The sequence below is a fragment of the Clarias gariepinus genome, chromosome 4, assembly GCF_024256425.1.
Source record: "Clarias gariepinus isolate MV-2021 ecotype Netherlands chromosome 4, CGAR_prim_01v2, whole genome shotgun sequence".
Classification (NCBI taxonomy): domain Eukaryota; kingdom Metazoa; phylum Chordata; class Actinopteri; order Siluriformes; family Clariidae; genus Clarias; species Clarias gariepinus.
In genome coordinates, this window is record NC_071103.1 from 21,830,397 (window position 1) to 21,847,803 (window position 17,407).

Sequence of the window (17,407 nt, forward strand, 5' to 3'; positions counted from 1 at the left end):
TTTTGTTCGTGTTGCTTTTTTGCATCTTTTTTTTTTTTTTTTTTTTTGCTTTTTTAGCATGCTTCACTTTGTCAGACAGTTTCTATTTAAGTTTCTTGATTTGACAGGTTTTCCAATAGTTTTCCAAAAACAGTTAATTTATGACTTAGTAAAGGGGCAATTACTTTTTTATATAGGGCCAGGTTGGTTTGGACAGCTTTTTTTCCCTTAATAAATGAAATGATCATTTAAAAACTCCATTTTGTTTTTACTCAGGTTATCATTGTGTAACATTTAAATTAGTTTGATCTTAACCATATTAATCAATTGTGACAAATATGCAAAAACAAAACAAACAAAAAAAGGAAGAGGCAAATACATTTTCCTGGCACAGTAGGCTTAGTGGCTAAGTGGAGTTTGTGGATTAGCATGTATGGTGTGGTATTTCCTCAAAGTTATTTTGGAGTTGAATAGCCTTAAAGCCAATAGTCATTGTCTTTCTCAATATATGTTATTTATTCTCACAGTGGATAATTATGTCACCAGGCATGTCTGCAGTCTGCATTCCCTTTTACACATACTGTTCAAGGCAGGAATATTGAGCATCCTTGTGCCTCAGTGTTCTGTCCAGTGTGAAAGGAATGGAGTTAGAAATGGGGGTTGTTGTGTAATGCCTTTAAGGTGGGAGCAGAGTACTGACTGGAAGAGACAAAATCCATCTGAAAGGCGATGTTCTGAAATGTGGTGGTGTGGATTGGGTTCCTTGATATCATACACTGAGATGGCGTAATGCTGAATCAAACCTCAATGTCTAAATGTCACCTACCCGTATTTCATGGGCCTTGTTGATCAGATGTCATAAAACAGCAATTCTGTCTATTCTAAGAATAATGGTTTTTAAAGAATCAGTTGCTAGGTCAAGCCATCCAATTTAATTCAATTCAATTCAATTTAATTTGTATAGCCCTTTAACAATTGACATTGTCGCAAAGCAGCTATAGACAATCAAAAGAATTATTTACGTTTGTATAAAATGTGAATGTGTATGAATCAAAATAATAACACTGTCCCTGATGAGCAAGCCGAGGACGATGGCAACAGTGGCAAGGAAAAACTCTCTGAGATGGTAATAGGAAGAAACCTTAAGAGCAACCAGACTCAAGGGGAACCCATCCTCATTTGGGTGATAACGCATCATACCGTGTGATTGATCTGCATCATACTGTGTGAGACTGGAAGTTCAGTATAACAGGTGATGTGTTAAAGTTAAAATAGAGTCAAGTCCATTCCTGGAGGCTCAGGCAGACTGTAGGAAACTCCAGTACTCCTGACCTATCGAGCGACTGAAGACACAAGTCCTCAGAGAACAGCTGTCTGCATCAGCAGAGGACAGGACCATCTTCATGGAAAATTGGAACTGTCCCCAGTCACCACATGCATCACAGGCAGACCACACGGGGCATTCATGCAACAAGATCTCCAACCAGAACGGGACACCAGGACAAGTCAGACAACTCCAGAGGGCAGAGGCGGTCTGGATTACTGGCAGATCAGGAATGACATGTATAGCTCGACAGAGAGAGGGAAAAGAGAAAAAGAGAGAGGTAGAGAGAGAAAAAAGAAAAGAGAGAAGAGGAGAGAGCAGAAGAGAAGGAGAGATGGCAGTTAGGTATGGGCACAGTCAAATAATGTACAGTATAATGTGAATGTATATTTAGTGAAGACTGCGAGCAGGAACTCCGGCAGGACTAACTATGACAGCATAAATAAAAGGGAAAGCCAGAAGTAAACACAGACATATGGGGTCCCTGAGATGTAAAGTGACGAATCACTTAACCATCAACAAACCTGAGTAATCAATGAGAGTGGGGAAGACAGCATCTAAACATACCAGTTCACCATAATACTCTACGTCCATGAGTCCCCCAGATCTGCCCTTTTAACCAAGACAAATCTATTTATAAAAATGCTTGGCTTAATAAATAGGTTTTTAGCCTAGACATAAACACTGAGACTGTGTCAGAGTCTTAAACACTATTTGAAAGACTTTTCCATAACTTTTGGCCTTTGTAAGAAAAAGCTCTGCCCCCTGCTGTAGTTTTCATAATACGCGGTACTGACAAGCAGCCTGCATCCTTTGATCGAAGTAGGTGTGGCGGATCATAAGACACTAGCAAATCACTCAGATACTGCGGCATGAGACCATTTAATGCTTTATTCATTAATGCTTTATACACTTGTCAATCAGATTTACCCAAGCTGCCATACATATTTGGACAGGTCACAGCAGCTGCATCAGTTATCCCCTTAAGATATACTAAAATATTGTGCATTCCTAAAGTTGGTTATTCTTCAACCAGACCCTAAAACAATTGAAACTCAAGTATTTCTTTCAGACTGTTCTTAAAAGAAAGAGTACAGTTGTGACTGGTAGTACTCGATAATAAGACACTTTTTGCACATTACATGTCCTCTTGGTTAAGAGCACAATTCATGATTCAAAGCAACTGTTTTTCAAGGTTGCCTTTGTGGCCCCTTCATTTTTTTTCTTTCCAGTTCTAAAATGTCATCATACTCTGGTTCAGTCAAACACTTATCAAATCTACCATCAGATTTAAAGTGTTCTCTAAACTCTTTCTTTACAAGGCTTACTCTCAACTGTTGAGGCAGTCAATATGGCCAGAGGAGTGGCATCTGCACCTAGAGTTGGGCATTTCTGGTTTGCTGACATTGACATTGCTGGTTGTGAGTGGGACAGCAGGAAATGCTGCTCTGATACATGGTTACATCCCCTGTTCTATACCTTCCCTTATCCAATCCGATTTTTCACAAGATTCAGCAGTTAGGCCACATAGTCCAACTTATGGTGCCAAAATGATCCAGTAAGCAGAAACGTGGTTCTTACTTACTGTACACTTTTGCCTGCTATGAGCTTCATTATATTTAAGATATACTGTATCCAGGTTGTCTATGTCTGCAGTCAGTCTTGATTGTGAAATGTACTCTCCAATGCAGCAGTCCAGGCACTTGAGCTCTTGGTACACAGATTTAATATACCCAAGTATCAACTATTCTATGAGTGATGTTAATTTTATATAGGGTTTTGGCTTTCTCCAGGTATGGTAAAATCCCAGTCCTCCCTAAGTGTACATATATGGCAGGCAGGGGATTATGTATTCTTTGCTAAAGTGAACAAGGCATCTCCATCCACCGGAGTCCACTGGAAACAACTGAAATTGAAATTGTGATTGAAAATTCAAACTTCACACTTTGCACTGGACTGCCCGGCAGTTCTCCCAAATGTCAATTCACATGAAGCACTAATCTAAAAGTATATACAAATTTATTTACATGCAGCAAGCATACTCCTTCCCCACTGTTGTATAATCATTACTCTTACTTAATATTCAGCAGTTCCTCATTTCCTGGAACATTATTTCTCTGATCTATCCTTGCCCCTTATTAATGAGGTGACTGACCAAAATGTTGCTACACTTTAATATGAACACCTGTGTCTTCTCTAAGCTCATTAAACACTGAGCCAAAGTTAATCATTTTATATTTTAGCTGATGTTATTGAAATAGTCTTTATGTAATATGATTTGAAATGCTTTTGTACTCCAGCACAGCGTGTGGCTTTTAATTTAATCATCTTTAGGATGTTGCAGTACAAGACCGAACGTCTTTGAATTTAAAAGGAAGATGACTACCATTTGACTATTTAATACTGTTTCTTTTGGAACCTTTTCCAGCTAAATGACAAAGCTTGTTGCGTACGATTTTTACAGGGAAATGATTACAGATCAAAAAATATACAGTATATACGGGCCGAGTATCCCACTCACCCAAAAACAATTGCCTACAATACATCATTGTCACAGCAAATCATTGACCGGTAATTTTTACCGGCCTCTCAAATGTCTTTGTAATTCTTCAGATGTACTGTATGTATGTAACATCATCTGCATGCTAATCTGGTGAAGTTAATAAACATTTAATTGGCTAAAATGCCACTCTTCAGACAAGTGAAAAAACAAACCCTTAGATGTGCTAATGTAATATCTTTCACATGATATGGCACCACTAGTCAGGTTAATAGAAATGCCAAGAGCAAGAAATGAAAGTGTTTAACAAGTTGTTTTCAGTACTTTTTTTTCCTCTCAAATCTGCCAACCTCACACTATTAGCTTGAAGGTAAGTGAAAGTGGGCAGTGGAGAGGTCTGTCTGCAAAATCCTTTAGGAGCAGTTAGTGTATTTATGAAATATGTATTTGTTTTTGAGATTTTAACATTGCAACCATACAGATACAAAGGCAACATTAAATACCAGGTGAAGTCTTTCCCTGATTTTGTAATCTATTTCTTGTCAACAAGACATCAAATATCCTTGCCTCTAAATCCTTTAAATTTATGTTTCAGTCTATTTTAATATATGATTAATATATGATTGTACATTATCAGGGAAGGACTTTATGTTCACCCTTTTTCCCCAGCCTTCAGACAGTTTCCTGTGTTCAAAGCATGAATAGATATTATTATAATTAGATCATCACCATAATATGCTCAACTAAATTTTTACATTAACTAAGGTAAATAAAATATTTAGTGTTAGTTTTGCATGCAGCTGATAACGCTAACAGTTCACAGGTGGTGTTCTACTTTAACCGACTTAGAAATTCAGTTTCCACTGGTGTCGCTTTGCACCTCCAGGGTCCGGGTTCGATTCCTGTCCAGACTCGATTCCCGTCTCTGTGTGCATGGAGTTTGCGTGTTCTCCCTGTGCTTGGTGGGTTTCTTCTGGGTACTTCGGTTTCCTCCCACAGTCCAAAGATATGCAGGTTAGGCTAATTGGCATTCCCAAATTGCCCATGGTGTGTGAATGAGTGTGTGAGTGTGTGTATGTGTGTGCCCTCCAATGGATTGGCACCCTATCCAGGGTGTGCCCTGACTCGTGCCCTAAACCTCCTGGAATAGGCTCCAGGTCCCCGTCACCTTAATATAGGATAAAGCGGTATAGAAGATGAGTGAGTGAATGAGTTTCCACTGGCTGTGATCATATTTTATGGTACAGCAGACAACCCAATGTTTTTGTACATCATTTACATTGCAAAACAGGAAACATTGATTTTTCTTTAACAAAGAGATCTCGGATAATTTTCTAAATGTCTTGGAATTTCCTTTTTTCCTATAAAAAACATGGTCGCCATGTTAAGTTTAAAATAAATCTTAAAAGAAAAACTTGCTGGTTCTTACATACTGTTATGTTATGTATGTTCTTGCATTTATAAAAATGGTGTATATTTCAGGGTGATAAAGAGGCAGAACTGGGACTTACTTTCTCTCCTCTTTGTGATCGCAAATCCACGATGGTGCCCCAGTCTCAGATCGGTAAGTGGGGTTTTTTTGTTCACTCTTTTCTCCAGTAGCTGGAATCAGGATCATGTATTTGATTTTCTCCAACTTCAGGCTTTATTGACTTCATTGTGGAGCCCACATTCACTGTGCTGTCAGACATGGCAGAGAAAGTAATGACTCCCCTCATTGACGAGGCATCACGCTCAGGGTTGGCCAGCTTTAGACGTTCCAGGTAAGCTAGTTTGGTTGTACATAAAAGGAAATCATTTGTTATACCCACTAAACAAAAGAGCTGAATGTGTTGCCTAAATGAGTATGAACTGATATTTGCTGATAAACGTTTACATTGTATGTAGTCACATTCGACAAGTGGTTATGACGACATTAGCAGGAGGGCTGAATTAGTGAGTGTGTAAGTGTTTCACCTGCACTTGTGCATCAGTGGAGTGAGGAACTGTCATGTTATAAAAAATTCAGTACTGCAAATCTAATGTCAATGTCAGCTTTTGTCTTCATCTTCAAAGAGCTTTCAAAATTTTATGTATATTTATATTTTATATCAGCACATTTAAGGCACAACACTCCCCGGTTAAAAAAAAATAAAAATTAAACACTCTTATTTTTTTGCCATGTTACAACATTTATTTCGGTCCAGAGTTGCATTAATTTATCTTCAAGAGCTTGTATTGATGTTGATAGAGTCAGAGTGCTGCATAAAGCCTTCTCAGGCTATATCAACCTAAAGATTCTTAGTGGGGTTAAGGTCTAGACTACGGTATGGCCTATCATGTATGAAAATATCTTATGCTCCCTGAACCACTCTTTTAGTTTGAGCATGATTAGTCCTGGCATCCTCATCTTGGAATATGCCTATGCCATCAGAGAAGAAAACATCTATTAATGGGAAAGCCTGGCCATTCAGTATATTCAGTTAGTCAGCTGACCTCATTTTTTTTGGAAAATAACAGGGCTGAATCTAGACTCCATAACTCTGCCCCCTCAGGATTTAACTAGGCACTAGGCATAATGGATGCGTCACTTCATCCACCTCTGTTATTACCCGGATTCACCCAACATTCTGGAACAGAAAAAATCTGGACTTCTCAGATCACATTTTTCCAATGCTCCACAGTCCAATATTTATGCTCCCTAGCATATAGAAGCCTTTTTTTTCATAAGTGTTTTTCGCTGTTTAGTCCCAATCCCTTGGGATCTCTTTGCATCATTAGTGTGTAAATGCTCTTACTTTCACTATTAAACATGGCTGTGCTACAGTGTGTGTGTGTGTGTGTGTGTGTGTGTGTGTGTGTGTGTGTGTGTGTGTGTGTGTGTGTTTACAATTTAATTTTAGAAAATGTTTTAAGTGATCTCTGATAACATTCATTTAGATTTTTTTCTGACAACGTTTCATCCTCAAAGATGATGGTTCACTACTATCCTTCCATGTTTTAATAATGCATTTCACAGGTCTTAACTCAGTTTTATTAGCTTAATACTGACCAATAATTTGATCCTTCTAAAGCAGAGTAAGTTATTTGCCATGATTACAGGATATGTCTTTTGACATGGTTGATTAAGAATGAGAAGCTCCTCACTGCCCTTGGAGAGAAATAGGAATGTCACCATGGCCACTATAAGACAGTGGCATTACTATTGTGGAACAAGCCGATGTAAGAACCAAACAGAACAGTTTTTACTGCATATCTATGCAGCCTCACTAACAGTGCCACAGCATTCTATAGCCTTTAGGTTTTAAACCGCACTACTTACCCCACCATCTCTTATGCATCTCTGCTTTTTCTTTCTCTTGTGTACATATCTCTAGGCATCCAATCACTTTCTATTCATATTCTCCCTCCTTATTCTAACACCATATTCTTCCATTCATTCTGAGAAATATCTTCTTATAATTCTCAATGCTCTCAGTCCATTTTTCCTACTTAGAGAATCAATCATTTGGGTAATAAAGGTACTTAAATCACCCTATTGAGTCAGTCAGACCTTCATCCCTCAGGAGCCATAATCCATCATGTTTACTGCTCTTTGTGTGCTTGGAAAATATGCAAAGGCATCTTAAAACACTGATAATCACTGATAATCAATTGATCATTCACACTGAAAAAAAAATTGTCAACAAACAAACAAAATTTTTACCTTTCTATATTTAAAGTATATTTCACAGTAACATATTTGTAATTGATGATACTGTAAAACAACTTTATTTAATTTACTTGTGAACACAGTATATTTGTTAGCATTTAAAGTTGGGTGGCAAGAAATTTTACATTCAATGTTTCTCCCAATATTATGCATTTACTTTTAAACTCCCATGTTTAAAAACTAATCTAAGTACATTGAAGGTAAGGAGTGAAATTTCATCTTTGAAATTGCATTTGTCACAGCTAGCATCTTACATTTACATTTAGGCATTTGGCAGACGCTCTTATCCAGAGCGACTTACATTTTTATCTCATTATACATCTGAGCAGTTGAGGGTTAAGGGCCTTGCTCAAGGGCCCAACAGTGGCAACTTGGTTGTGGGGTTTGAACCTGGGATCTTCCGAACCGTAGTCCAATGCCTCAACCACTGAGCTACCCCTGGCCTCTTCTTATAGCCAAGGAGCTCATTAGTATGCGTGCCATCACACCAGGTGTTCCCCATGCCCTCTGGTAAAATAAGTCATACCGAATCACCGTTAGTGTTCAACATTAAAGCTTGCCTGCTTGCTCGTAGCAAATTAACTTTCTGTTCTATGGAATGCTTTATTCAGGTTTTTGATTCAAAAAATATGAAGGTTTTTTTTTTTTCAATTTTTAAAACATTTATTGTAGTTAGCGCCCAATTTCTGATGCCTTACATTGAGTCAATCAAACAATTAGAGGCACTGTGTCATACTTGTTGCATGTCTGAGATAGGTGCATTTTTTCTGACTGTTGAAGCTCTAAACTGAAACAAGCATTTGTTGCTTAAAATGTTCCTTTAACCACTTAAGTTTACCTAAGTACCAGGAAAATTAGGCAATACAATAAAACAGAAACAAATGAATGATAAAAACACTAAAGGAATACAAAGTATAATGGCAAAGTAAAATTCATACCGAGTTAATCTGAAGGTTTTCTTGTAGGAAAACCTTTTCAGAACAACTGGGTATAAATAAGACGATGAAATAAAATAAAAAGAAAATAAATTATTTAAGATAAAAATGAAATTCAAGTTTCAACCATTTAATTATTCAGGAGTCTATCAGTTATATGGTGATTATTGAAAGAATGTTATGGTACCATGGTAGCTTTAGCGGCCAAGGTCACTAAAATGTTTCCAGCGGATAGAAGCAAGAATAAAATGTCAGAATTAAAAAATTAATCTCAGATGTCTTAATGACGAACATGACTGTCATTTGTCATCTGTGATCTTCAGATTCAAGCAGCTTTTCTTTCATTTTAACACAGACACCCATTCAAATCTGTTGCATTCATTCTGTATTTTTTTTTAATTTATTTTCATTTTTTAAATTTCCCTCTCTTAAACTGCTGACTGCATTGTTGGAAAACATAAAGTTCATAAGTATCAGGTGTACAGGTGGAAATATACCAAGAGTATGTTTGGCTATCAGGCAAGAACAATATAAAGGCCTAAACACTAGTAGAGACTGATAGTAAGTTAGATCAGAGAGAAGAGAAAGCTTTTAGGCAAAAATGAACACCTGGTCTGACGTCACTGCTAATGGGTGCTTTGCCCTCAAGGGGGCGCCTAATCACATCCAAAACATTATTAACAATCACTCATTTTTTATCATACAATAGATTATCAATATAAAAACCTCTATCTGTAAAATATTTTAAGTAAATAATTATTGAATGTATAAATATAGTATTATATCATTTAGGCAAAGTTCAAATAATTTTCAATAGTATTAAGTACATTTTTAATAGCTAGTGTCTCTATGATTCTCTGCCTTCTTTACTGTACTGTATGTGACGTGTGTCACTATGACAGATTAACTGGATTAATTTCTCAGGGATGTTTTTTTGCAAGAGACTTATCACCATTATTCCTTCTGTCAGTTTTATAGTATCCAATATTCACATTTCCTCAGGCATCTGTTTTGTCCCTTAAATTAAAGTTTGTAATTATAAAGCATTTTTCTACCTGCAAAGCCATTTTCAATTGCACTGAAAACAATTACAAGCATCCAATTATATATTTACTAGAGGAATAGAACCACTTTACAGCTTTGTCCTGTCTCTTGTTTGTAATACAGCCTCCTACTGTCATTTGTTTGGGAGAGTGCCACATAGTCATAGTATATTCACATAGAGGATTCTCCCAGTGTCTGATTTAAATATAAAGACAGTAAAACAATTGATGAAAAGTTACAATTTTGCATTTACAGTCTGAATAATATCCCATCTGATGGCAAGCGGGCCAATGTGAAGAGTACTAGCACGGAGGGCAGCACCGCTCACAACGGCTCCCTGCTTAGTGTTGACATCAAAAGTTTCAAGAGTACCTGGACTGAAGAGGTGCATCAGAACAGAGAGAAGTGGAAAACTCAGGCAGCCAAAGGTAACTACATCTCACTTATCTCACTCATCTTCTATACAGCTTTATCCTGTACTCGCGGGTCGCGGGGTACCTACGCCTACTGGGTTACATTTCCCAAAAAAAATTTTATATACAATATTCATTTTAACTTAGTGATTACACCATCTTCTGGCATGAAATTATTTTTAAAAAAGAATTTAGTTTAACTCTAGGTTTATGTTGTTGTTTATGGTGTCTTATACACACAGAGGAGAAGGTCAAAAAGGAGGAGGAAGAGAAGGCCAATGAGAAAGAGACTGATAGGAAACAGGACACAAGTGAAGAGAAAATGGACACCACACAGGATAAAGGCAAGACAGAGAAAGAAGCAAAAGAAAAATCACCAAACAAAGACACGAAAGATTCATCCTTTACAGATCATAACACGGTCAAATTAAGGGACACAAAACCAGAGCCAACAGACTCAAGCAAGGTCAAAGCGGATAAGAAAGAGCCCAGAGAACAGCAGCCCAAAGAGGTGGAGGGCAATAAGGACCCAGGAGGCGTGAATGGAAGAAAGCCAGAGGCTGCTAATGAGCAGGTGGATGCAAAAGAGCTGGACACCAGCAGTGATGCAGACAATAGCCAACAAGTACAAAACGGTATGTGTAGAACATTACATTTCATTCGATTTTATTTCACTGTCTTCAGCATTAGGCCTACTGAATATATATATTTTTTGTTTTTTGTGTGTGTGTGTGCTCCGTTTTTTGGCGTTCACTTTTAATAGCAATAAAACACAATTTAGTTGCATCTGAAGGCATACGGCTTGTATGATTAGAACTCTTTCTTCTCGGATGAAGAAGTAATTGTTACCAAAGCTGGTATGAGTAATATATAAACAAGTAACTCAATTTTCATCTGAATGTCAGGAGAAGAGCTGGACTTACCTGACAGTGATGGCAGTCACACAAAGAGCTCAGATGGTAACTTTAGCATTTCCAACTTCTCCACAACCACTAAAGCTGCTGCTGTTTAGATATTTCACCTGAGAATGAAGGCATGTCTCATCTAAGTAAAAGAAAGAATAGTTGCTTGCTTTGTATATTGTTGTTGGTGACATCTCACTTTCATGTACAGCATGTGCTTTAAAGTCCATATTAAAAAAATCTTCTCTAAAGGGGTCAATCCAGTGACATTTTACAGTCAGTTCATCATCATCATCATCATCATTACCATCATCTGCAGAAAAGTAGGATTCATTTCCTGAGAAGATCAACATTATGAGCTCCCGATAAAATAAAAAGTCATGTTGAGTTTATCAACTGTTGTGTGGGTTTCTACCATCATGTCTCAGATATGAACTATAATTACAGCCTTCTAATAACACCTCAGGCATTTCATCCCATTTCTTCACCCAACAGCTCAGGAGAAGGCACCCATGCCATTAAATGTGCCATATATCTCCTCTTTTCTACAGATGCAGATGAGGAACACAGCACATATGAAAGTTCAGCCATCTCCCTAGTAGCCAGTGCTGCAGCTGCCTCCACGCCTGATGCACACTAACCACTCTTTCATTTCTCAACAAGGACTCCATCTGCTGGGCAACACTCTCGCTCCTGCACAATGGCACCATCTGGTGTCTGCTTTGATATTTATACAAACTGATTTCTTTTATATCATTGTTTTCTTTATTTGATTTCTTTTGCAAATAGACTTTCCTTTTTTTACTTTTTTAAACTATTTTCCTTTTGTGACCTAATTCTCTTCTGCTTGTACTGATGTGTTGGCTTTGGCCTAGAGTTACCCCAATACAGAGTCACATTAGCCCAGTGGGTTTTTCTTATAAAGGCCCAGAGAGTCTGTTAGCACTGGAGCCAGGGCGGAGCATATGGCAGTATGGCCATCAGATGTACCCTCCAACTAAACTTTTCCTAAAGATCTCACACACACACACACACACACACACACACACCAATACGTACTAATATTTATATAAAAGCTACAAAGCTGTCCAGAGATAGGCTCAAGCACACACACACACTAGAACTGACACATAGCCAGCTGAACTGGGCGCTGTTTTTACCTGGAATTTTCTTTAAATGCACATTTGTATGGAAAAACTAGCTGAAGAACATTCACCTTATTATGTTATCTTGTTGTTCCCTGTATGTAACTTTCAAGTTGATATGCATTATGTCCTGTTAAATATGCTAGTCAGGACTTGAGTTAGCCTTAAGCTGACTTTGGCAGTATTCAGTAAATGTGTGTTATGGGTAATGTTTTTTTATTTATGGCACATAGCTAAGCTTGATGTGACATCTGTTTATCTGATGAAACCACTGATTTCATCTGTATAATGTCGCTTTGAACATAGAACGTATATTTTCTTTATTTCGTTCTACACTGTAATAAGGTCAGTGTGAAAAACTAAAACAATGTAAATCTGATAGACCCCTTTTGGTTGACATTTCTATTTTGCCAAAATTACATAGATTTTAGTGGTACAATATATTCCTGTAAATAGAAAAAAAAAATGTAAGAGATATTTTAATATATATAATGCAGGGGAGTCTAACCTTATGATCTAATGACCGAACTTGTGTCTTTTTCTCCATTATGGTGAGCTGCATTTATTACTAGACAGTGTACAAGCTGCAGTGTCATCTTAGGTAAAACACTGTCCTCTGCCTCAATGTTAAACAGTTTAGTTGATCAGAACTTGTAATATAGTACATGTATTTTCTGATTTAAGCAGTCAGTTGGATTTTTTTGAGTATTTTGTATATATTTACTGTACATAAATAAGAAAATATAATTTGTGTACAGATACAGTCAGAGAACATTAGACTTACTAAAATGGGGAAGGTCAGCATCATTTTAATTTAACAACTTTATTTGGATTAAAACTTATTATAGAAAACAAAATCCTTTTTTCATGTCTAGAGATGTATTTCCAGCTTTTTTTTTTTAAAAAAGACTGTTTAATCTTATAAATTGTGGGGGGGAAATCATGCCACTTCCTTTGATGCACTTAATTACATTTTTCAGTATATGAGCCATTACAGCTTCCCTTATTTTCAAGCCATAAAGATTATGTAAGTTTATATTTTCTATTTTTAATTTAAACTTTAACATTCCTTACTGAAGATTTTTGTTATTACTAGATGACATATGGAAGATTATATCTATTAGGAAACTTTTTCGAATTGCAAGTAATAACGTTGAATGTAATCAAAAGCACATACTCACTCTGCACATCAACAAAACTAAAAAAAAAAATATTTTGCTCAAATTCAAGTAAAATTACACCCTAATAATAAAGAGCATATTTTATTTGCTATTATTTTTAATTTAGTGGCATATGTTAAATAGTCAACAAGCTCACTGTGTAAAATGTTATTGCTGCCTTTACCAAAGAGATAAAAAGATTTATTTTGTAGACAAATCCTTTGTCCCTTAGCACAACCCATTAGAGATAAAAACGTGTCACTAGATACTGTGCAAGTTGTTTAAATGAGGTTTATTAAGCTTAATAATAATCGCTGCCTTAAATTCATTTTGTTGTACTAATAGAGTATGTGATATTTTGAAACCTCAATGTGGTATCAGGTGATATATATTTTTTTTCTCATACGAATGTAAGCTAATTGTCAGTCCTTGTATGCCAATCATCATTTTTATCAAATGTGTGTTCCAAAAAAAACCTATATAGTATGTTTTCTATTTGTGCAGTATTGAATGAAAAGCAGGCAATCATGAAAAGGCAACACTGACATAACTTTTTTATTTCTTTGACTGTCTATAATGTACCATTTTAGGCAATGTAGTAATCATACATCAAAGTGTTCTTCATGTTTATGCAGATATCAAATGTAAATTATAATTTTTTTCATATTCTCTCACCAGCAAGCTCAGTAAGCTGATACAGAGCTAGGCATGACATTATAACCTGTTGGCAGCAGTACTGTACAAAAGTCTTCAGCTATTAAAAAAAAAAAAAAAAAAAAAAGTTTGTGATGCAAAGATGCTTTGAAAATGTATTTTAAAATGTAAACACTGTAAACAGGAAAAACATATCCAAATTTACTATTTAAACTAACATCAGTTGTCTAGGTCATTCAGTTTTATAAGAAAAATAGTTGGTTGCTGAGTTTAAACATGTTAGAAAACTTGTTATGGCTCTTCCATAGACTTGCCTATCTCATATTCTTCAGGATCAGGAGGATCATCTGGTGTTTTACCAGAAAATTTATCTGTTAGTTTAAACCGTTTTTTCTTTAATAAACATATTTTCTTCTTTTTCGAAAATGTTTTTTTTTTTTAAGTAAATGGAATGGAATTTTTGCAAGACTTTTGCACAATACTGTAAACACAAGCCTAGTGTTGCTGATACAATCCAAATGGCTGTTCTATTTTCTTTTGACATGAAAGGTCACTTTGGGAGTACTGTTGCTTTCAGGGGTAAGATGACACACAGACCTGTTAATTGCAAAGCATGTAAAATATGTCTCTGTTTGCCTGCACTCACCTCATCAGGAATCAGCTGTAACATGCAGTGTGCCGTGAAATATTATCAAAAAATAATACAGAAGTAAACAAGGTACAATGAAGTTTTGCCTTAAAGAATTTATTTTGTGTGTGTGTGTTTTGCTGCTTTATAATAGGAAACTGCCAGGTATTAGATATCTTACAACCTCTTGTCTTTCAATCTCTATTTTTATCATGACATTGTCTGGTTTTTACTCCTTTATAGTTTGTTTTGATAAATTTAGTATACTACTACTACTACTACTACTACTACTACTAATAATAATAATAATAATAATAATAATAATAGAACACGTGATCTTGGTGGTAAAAGTAAGATGATCAGAATTGGATTAGTTCAATTTAGAAAAAAGTTTTACAGCTCAGTGCCACCCCCTGCAGGTTGTCTTACGTATTGCATCAGTACCATGAAACTGTTCATTATTTTTTTCTTTTTTTACGCTCAGTTTTGTGCACATAAGCCATATAATTTTTTTGTACATTTTGTGTATCTTTTGCAAGTTTGACACATTAAGACTTCACTAATGTCCTGTTCAATCCTCTTTCTTTTTTCAAATGATGAAAACAATCGCAAACTAAGAGTGACATGGTGGTATGATTCTGTTTGTTTCAGATGCTCCATTGTTGCACTGTTGTGCCAATAAATCTAAACTCAAAGGGCTCAGATGATGACTCTGTGTTTTTATTCAGCTACATTTCTGCATCTAAAATAATAGATATGTTTAAACATGTGGAATTACAGAAAATCTTATTAATACCATGCCCCTCTTTAAACTAATGGCTGGATCTTTTGTCTTGCAGAAGAAGGCAGAGGGTACCTGATCCGCTTCACCAAGAAGCCCAGCTACTGTGCCAGTTCCTACCCCATGCCCCGAGAGAAAGGAGCGGAGAGCAAGCTCACTGACGCCCGAAGCAAAGCCATGCATCTGCAGTGTATATCTCTTAGACGTGGAAGGTGATAAATCGCCAAGCAACATGGTCCACACATTCTTCATAGCATCCCACCATTCACAAAACCATTGTAATATTATTTAATGTATAAACCAGACACATGATATGTAGACCACCAAATATGTTTTTTTGTTACAATAATTAGAATAAAACAAATCTGTTTAACAATGCAAGTTTGCAGAAATTTGTAAACATGAAATCAATCACAGATATATTTTAGACAAATAATAGTGACAGCAACACTTCCAAAATCAAAAAATACAGCTACTTCTTTGTCTCCTTTTCTTCATCTTCCAAGTGAATTAGACGTGTTTCTCCTTTCATTAACCTTACCCCTGGTGAACAAAACATCATCAAAAACAGAGCCTTTATTACTGTACATTACTGTAAAAGATTGATTAGAATAATCAAAACGGACATCTACCTGGTATGAGAGGGGGGGAGTTCAGCACAGGCGTGTCTTTCCTCCGTGGCTTCTTTTGTCCCAGTTCTTCTTGCTGATTGTCCTCAGAGCTTCTGAGCTTTTGACTGTCCATCTCAGTATCCTCATCTGTAGGGACACATTGAGGTTGCTTTTGTACAGTATACTGAAACTCAACAAATACTCAATCCACACCCTGAGACAAGGGCTTGTGTGGGAAACAGCACACCATCTGTCACGTTCTTTGTTGTTCCAAATTGATACATCTCCCATTCTAGCAGCGACCCCACAATGCTCAGTTCTCTCCTAAAATACTAATGAAGCCAGATGAAGAGAAACACACACACACACGCACACACACACATATATAAACACACACAAAAATAGAAATTTAGAGACATGAATGGATACTTACAGGGATGCTCCTGCTTGTTGAGTCTGTGCTCGGCTGTCTCTGAGAGTGACCTCACACAGCCTGTAGACATGCTGGCAGTCTGTTCACATATCAGATAACAGCTTACTCTCTCACTGCACCCACATCCATTATTTAGGCCACAATCACTACCATATACTTATACATACAACACATTTAAATATACTGTGGTTTATATGCAAAAATTTAAATAAAGTCAGTGTATTACTTAATGGAGTTCAATAGGTAAACGTCATCTTTTCTCAATTTAGAAAAACAGCAAAGAAAAAATATTAAATAATTCTATAATGAAAGCTTTATGTAGGTTGGTATTTCAACCATTCAACTAGTTTATTTAGTAAAGATTAAACTAAAGAACACAGATGTTTTTTTAATTTGAAAAAATAAATAAAATAAAATCTTTAAAAAAGTGTATATTCAGATTGAAGAAGGATTACTGTCACACTTACCCCAGTGGTGCAAAGAGGTAAAGATGGAAAGAGTGGAAGGTTACATCAAAGCAAAAACACTTTATGTACCGAAGAGGAGGAGCACACTCTAACCCCATCTCTATTAGAGCTAGTTGTCACGACGACTGAAGACCTTATCATGTGGCATGTATGAATATCAAAGGGTTTCTAATTAACCTATTTGAACAGCTTGAAATATTTTTTTCAACCTGTTAAGCAGAGCAGACCTTTGCCTGACAAAGAGGAGGGTGTATAGGGAGGGTACCATGAATGGGGAAGGATGGGCCTCCAGTGACATGAGAAGAAAATAGCAAAAATAAATAAATAATAATAAAAAGTATTATATATATATATATATATATATATATATATATATATATATATATATATATATATATATATATATAATTTTTATGATGATAATTATCATTATTTATATTAGTAGTAGTATCAATGAGAATAGGATTATTAATTATAATAAAATCTTATCAAAGGCCAATGATGATGATGATAAGAAGAAAAAGAAGAAGAAAGAAAATGCGCTTAAATAAGATAAATATACTACATGTCTTTGTATTGTTGTTAATTCACTAAGTGGCTGTGGTTGTAAAAATTAAAACAGGGTGGAAGCTTTGATGTCACTGCTGTTGAGTTGTGAATCATATTTACTCCATTTCAGTACTTCAGTGAAGTGTGTGTCTGTGCATCTTTGAATAGGGTTTTAAATTATCATCTTATAA

General features: G+C 36.1%; 2 protein-coding genes across 9 annotated transcripts in view; one reads left to right on the forward strand and one right to left on the reverse strand.

Moving 5' to 3' along the window:
* The window catches only part of pde1ca (phosphodiesterase 1C, calmodulin-dependent a), a 76,913-nt gene extending 61,376 nt beyond the window's left edge, over positions 1 to 15,537 (forward strand). For 2 of the 7 annotated variants that reach the window (XM_053494569.1, XM_053494572.1), the window contains 6 exons: positions 5,286 to 5,367; positions 5,446 to 5,566; positions 9,729 to 9,901; positions 10,129 to 10,521; positions 10,792 to 10,845; positions 11,340 to 15,300. In XM_053494569.1, coding sequence (XP_053350544.1) covers positions 5,286 to 5,367; positions 5,446 to 5,566; positions 9,729 to 9,901; positions 10,129 to 10,521; positions 10,792 to 10,845; positions 11,340 to 11,428 — 912 coding nt within the window. In that variant the 3' untranslated portion in view covers positions 11,429 to 15,300. Of the gene's footprint in view, positions 1 to 5,285; positions 5,368 to 5,445; positions 5,567 to 9,728; positions 9,902 to 10,128; positions 10,522 to 10,791; positions 10,846 to 11,339 lie in introns of all 7 variants that reach the window. The other 5 variants (XM_053494567.1, XM_053494571.1, XM_053494573.1 and 2 more) reach the window with 4 other exon arrangements.
* A 72-nt stretch (positions 15,538 to 15,609) lies between these two features.
* On the reverse strand, positions 15,610 to 16,824 carry ppp1r17 (protein phosphatase 1 regulatory subunit 17). Of its 2 annotated transcripts, XM_053494574.1 has the most exons (4): positions 16,668 to 16,824; positions 16,201 to 16,279; positions 15,789 to 15,914; positions 15,610 to 15,699 (listed from the first exon to the last, which is right to left on the reverse strand). In XM_053494574.1, exons 2-4 carry the CDS (start codon positions 16,268 to 16,270, stop codon positions 15,629 to 15,631), a joined length of 267 nt encoding a protein of 88 aa, XP_053350549.1. In that variant the 5' UTR covers positions 16,271 to 16,279; positions 16,668 to 16,824; the 3' UTR covers positions 15,610 to 15,628. The 2 variants fall into 2 exon arrangements, with proteins under 2 accessions (XP_053350549.1, XP_053350550.1); XM_053494575.1 differs by lacking the exon at positions 16,668 to 16,824 and having other exon boundaries at positions 16,201 to 16,300.
* Between the last annotated feature and the right edge of the window lie 583 nt (positions 16,825 to 17,407).

Bases quoted from the DNA above. Each gene is read 5' to 3' on its own strand.
- ppp1r17 (XM_053494574.1), bottom strand. From the start codon at position 16,270: ATGTCTACAGGCTGTGTGAGGTCACTCTCAGAGACAGCCGAGCACAGA. The intron at 15,915-16,200 runs GTAAGTATCCAT...GTGTCCCTACAG, and splicing joins CAACAAGCAGGAGCATCCCT to ATGAGGATACTGAGATGGAC. The intron at 15,700-15,788 runs GTAGATGTCCGT...TTTGTTCACCAG, and splicing joins CTCCCCCCCTCTCATACCAG to GGGTAAGGTTAATGAAAGGA.